Source organism: Myotis brandtii, unplaced genomic scaffold (assembly GCF_000412655.1).
Source record: "Myotis brandtii unplaced genomic scaffold, ASM41265v1 scaffold547, whole genome shotgun sequence".
NCBI classification, from domain to species: domain Eukaryota; kingdom Metazoa; phylum Chordata; class Mammalia; order Chiroptera; family Vespertilionidae; genus Myotis; species Myotis brandtii.
The window spans coordinates 277902-282270 of NW_005370024.1; the positions used below are offsets into that span (position 1 = coordinate 277902).

The 4369-nt window shown below is 47.3% G+C and overlaps 1 protein-coding gene across 2 annotated transcripts in view; it reads right to left on the minus strand.

Moving 5' to 3' along the window:
- Positions 1–4325, minus strand: part of LOC102248072 (ligand-dependent nuclear receptor corepressor-like protein) — a 113628-nt gene extending 109303 nt beyond the window's left edge. The window contains exon 1 of one of the 2 annotated variants that reach the window (XM_014549307.1): positions 3903–4325. In XM_014549307.1, coding sequence (XP_014404793.1) covers positions 3903–4213 — 311 coding nt within the window. In that variant the 5' untranslated portion in view covers positions 4214–4325. The remainder of the gene's footprint in view (positions 1–3902) is intronic. The other variant, XM_005878121.2, reaches the window with a different exon arrangement.
- Between the last annotated feature and the right edge of the window lie 44 nt (positions 4326–4369).

The window sequence follows — 4369 nt, forward strand, 5'->3', positions numbered from 1 at the left end:
CCGGCTGCACACCCCACCCCAGCGCCAGGTCGGGGGACTAAGGCTGCGCCCCCCACCTGGCGGGGCTTGACAGGGGACCTCAGAGGGAAGGTAGGGGATGACTAGGCACGCCCTCTGGCTCGGGCCGCGGGACCTCAAGCTGCACCCCCCGCCCCAGCACCGGCGGACCTGAGGGTGTGCTGGGGAAACTGAGGTTGTGCTCCCTGCCCCGTGTACACCGGGGGACCTGAGGCTGTGACCCCTGCCCAGTGGGGCTTGATGGGGGACCTGAGGCTGTGCCCCCCACCCGGCAGGGCTTGACAAGGGTGGGGCCGGCTGGGTCTGGGTCTCACACGATTTTGAGGTGCCGCGGGTGTGCAGGGACTTGACTCTGGGTCCCGCAGTGTGCCCCAGACTCTGACAAGAGGAGGATTTTCATATACATTTTACTAATTTTCTTTCATCTCTGACACTTCTATTATAGAGAAAGGGCAAATAGCAATATTAAAATATTTCCTCTAATTAATCCCCTTTTAATGTGCACAAATTTCATGCACCGGGCCACTAGTGTTCATATAAATATGAGATTTATAGACGAGTTTATCAGATGATCTTAATCCCCTCCCTGATAGGTGAAATCAACTTCTATATGTACAGGTAGAAATTAGAAGAAATACTATTTTTAAAAATGAAAGACTAAAACAATAAATTTTGAGGTTATTCCACTTTACATAGCCTCTTTTACCACTAGTATAACCTCTACTCCAGTAAGGTAGAGAGGGTTGTCTCAACTGTCTCAACTCTATTCCCAAAACACTCTGTTCATTCCTTTTTCTTTGCCTCTATAGGCTTCTCCTTCTTTTCCTTCTCCATTCCTTATTTTGCCTGGCTCAAAAATTCTAGGTCTTCTAAGAAAGCACTTGTAATAACACCATTCCTCATTAATATCTATTTGTTTTGAAATGCCTGTTTTGAAATACTTGTGACACACAATTGAAGTATCTTAATCTCTATCAATGAAGCCTCTCCAACTCCAAGTGTGGCTAACTCAACTGAATTCAGAAATGTGGTGTTTTGGTACATCTTAGCTAACTACAAGGATGATGAACTTTCCCCCCATAAAAGTAGAATATTATATATGTTATAAAAAAGTGAATCAAATGAAAGACTTATTCTAGGAATTGAGATTTAAAACATTACTACTGGGTTAATACTAACTTGTGGTACAATCCTAAGACATTGCTTACAATTTCCTTATTTAAAAATAACACTTTTGAAAAATTTTCTTCCCCAATGGCAGAAAGGATCATATTTTATAAAAACGATTTCAAGTCGTAAGAGCACTGGATATGCAATAAGGAAATTTATATATACACATATATATACACACACATACAAACATGCAAAGGAAAAAGAATATGTCGGTTTGCAAATGTTTATAACGTGAAATATTGAATGTAAGCACATTAATAGCAAAAGATAAATTGAAATAAGTACACAAACTACATGTAATCCCAATTCACACTATGAATAGATGCTTCACATATAGGGTACTGAAAAAAACAAACAAAACCCAAGCAACAAGTGAATATCTTGTTTAAGAGAGTTTCATTGTTTATTTAAAAATAACAATGCACCCTAGCTGGTTTGGCTCAGTGGATAGAGCGTCAGCCTGCGGACTGAAGGGTCCCAGGTTCGATTCCAGCCAAGGGCACATGCCTGGGTTGCAGGCTTTATCCCCAGTGGGGGATGTGCAGGAGGCAGCCAATCAATGATTCTCTTTCATCATTGATGTTTCTCTCTCTCTTTCCTTCTCCCTTCCTCTCTGAAATCAATAAAGATGTATTAAAAAAATTTAAAAATAAAATAAAAATAACAATGCAAAAACAAAAGTATGAGACGGGTCTTACTAGGTCTCCTGACTAAGACTAGGACTGTGGGGGGAAATTCGCAATATAGTTAGAGGCCAGTTAAAAATTTCCTTTCTAATATGGTATAATTATATATTACATTAAAAATGTAATACAGAGATTGCATGTTAGACATAACAGCATGAACTCAATTTTCAATGTTTCCCAATCCTACTTCAGTATCCAAGTAGGTAAGGCAGAAAGTCCTTTTTCCCATGAAATTCAATTAATGTTGTATTTAATTAAAATTTGACTATTTTTCAAAATCACATATATTTTTAAATACAGAGCATACTTAATGTACCCAAATAAGCAAAAAGATGAGGGGATAAAAACCTTAAAGGATTCAAAAACTTAAAATTGACCAAAAACATCATAAAATCACTGCGTGCCTCGGGGAAAACTTCACACAATAATGTCTCCAGCCAGTGTTACAATGCCGTTACCCTGATCCTAATTCAATGAACCCAATTTCTAAACAGGTTGTCGGTAGAAGAGATGTTTACAATAAAAACGGGTCCATTTTGTATTCTGAAAGCACTAAGAACACTTAGCTTTAAAATTCTTATCTAATAAAAGAGAAACATGCAAATTGACCGTACCTCTGCTACAATCACAAGCAATGCCCACAAGCCACACCCAACAGCCAATCAGAGCGACTATATGCAAATTAACCCAACCAAGATGGCAGCTGGCAGCCATGGAGCTGGAGTAAGCAGGAGGCTTGGTTGCCTTGACGATGGAGAAAGCCAAGCTTCCTGCCTGCCTGGCCTGCTGTGGCCTCTGCTCAAAGGCAACAAAGTTTCAATTATAGAAGATAAATCAATCCCAGATACCTGCTTCCAGCCAGCGTCCGCTGGGAGCTTGGGTGGCTGGGGGCCGTGGCCAGCCTGCAAACAGCCATCAGCCTCTCACCCAGGCTGGCCAGGCACCCCAGGAGGGACCCCCACCCTGAAGGGGCTGTGGCCAGTCTGAAAACAGCCATCAGCCCCTCACCCAGGCTGGCCAGGCACGCCAGCCGGCCCCCACCCATGCACCAGGCCTCTATCCTATATAATAAAAGGGTAATATCCAAATTGACCCTAACAGCAGAACGACTGGGAATGACTGGTCACTATGACACACACTGATCACCAGGGGGCAGATGCTCAATGCAGGAGCTGCCCCCTGGTGGTCAGTGCGCTCCCACAGGGGGAGCTCTGCTCAGCCACAAGCCAGGCTGATGGCTGCAATTACAGCGGTGGTGGTGGGAGCCTCTCCCGCCTCCTCAGCAGCGCTAAGGATGTCGGACTGCAGCTTAGGCCTGCTCCCCGCTGGCAAGTGGACATCCTCCAAGGGCCCCCAGGCTGCCAGAGGGATGTCCAACTGCCAGCTTAGGCCCAATCCCCCAGGGAGCGGGCCTAAGCCAGAAGGTGGACATCCTTTGAGGGGTCCAGACTGCGAGAGGGCACAGGCCCGGCTGAGGGGACAAATTTTTGTACACTGGGCCTCTAGTTTTATATAAAGAATACCTTGTGGTTTTTTCTACACTTTTTTAAAGAACTAAAATCACTTATGAGAACTCAATCAAAGCTATTTTCCAGAATGTCTCCTTAGATAAGACCAAAACCTATTTTATAAGGGTAAACAGTAAATGGCTTAAACATAAAAGTGCCCCTAGTTCCTATGTCCATCGTATTCTGCAGTGCACGCCTCTGAGTTGAAGTTGTACTAGTTCATCCTACTGCGACCTCCTGTTCACTAGCCAAAAAGAAGGATCTTCCTTCAGGCGCTAAACCAACAAACCCGGTGGGGGGCGGGGGCTCGAGGTGGCGCAAGAACAGATGGAAACAAGTAAGAGAAGGTTAGTGCCTCCACTCCAGGTGCCAAGATGTAATCGCCCACCGAGCCAGCTGCTTCCACTACCCACACTTCTTCCCTTCCTCTCTCACCCCAAATCCCCTTCCAAACACACGCGCACAGCACCCCTCGTCCCTGTCCCCGCGTCGCCCCCTTCCTGCCCAGGACACCAACCTGCGGGAGAACAGCTCCCTGCACACGTCCCACTCGGACAGAAAAGCGAGCGCCGGCGGCGAAGGTCCGGAGGTCCCGCCACCTCCCGCGGCCCCCGGCAACCTGCAGAATGACAGCTCCCAGCCCAGAAGTTTGAGAAGCACGAACGATGCCGACCCCACCGACTGGGAAGACGGACGGTCAGGAGGACGCGGGTGGGAGGCGGGGAGGGAGACGTGCGGGTAAGTGCGGGGACGGGCCCATGACATGACAGCGAAAGAGGACCAGAGTCGCCGGGGCGTCCGCACAGGGAAGGGGGGCGAGGGTGTCATCTCTATGGCAACAGTCCCCCCCGCTCCCCGCCTTCCAGACTTCAAAAGAGGGAGGAAGAACTTCAAATCCCAACCGTCAGCGCTCCAGCGGCTCCTCCTTAAAGGGGTACACACCGCGCCGCCGCCGAGCGCGAGAGGGCAGAGGAGGGCGCCCCC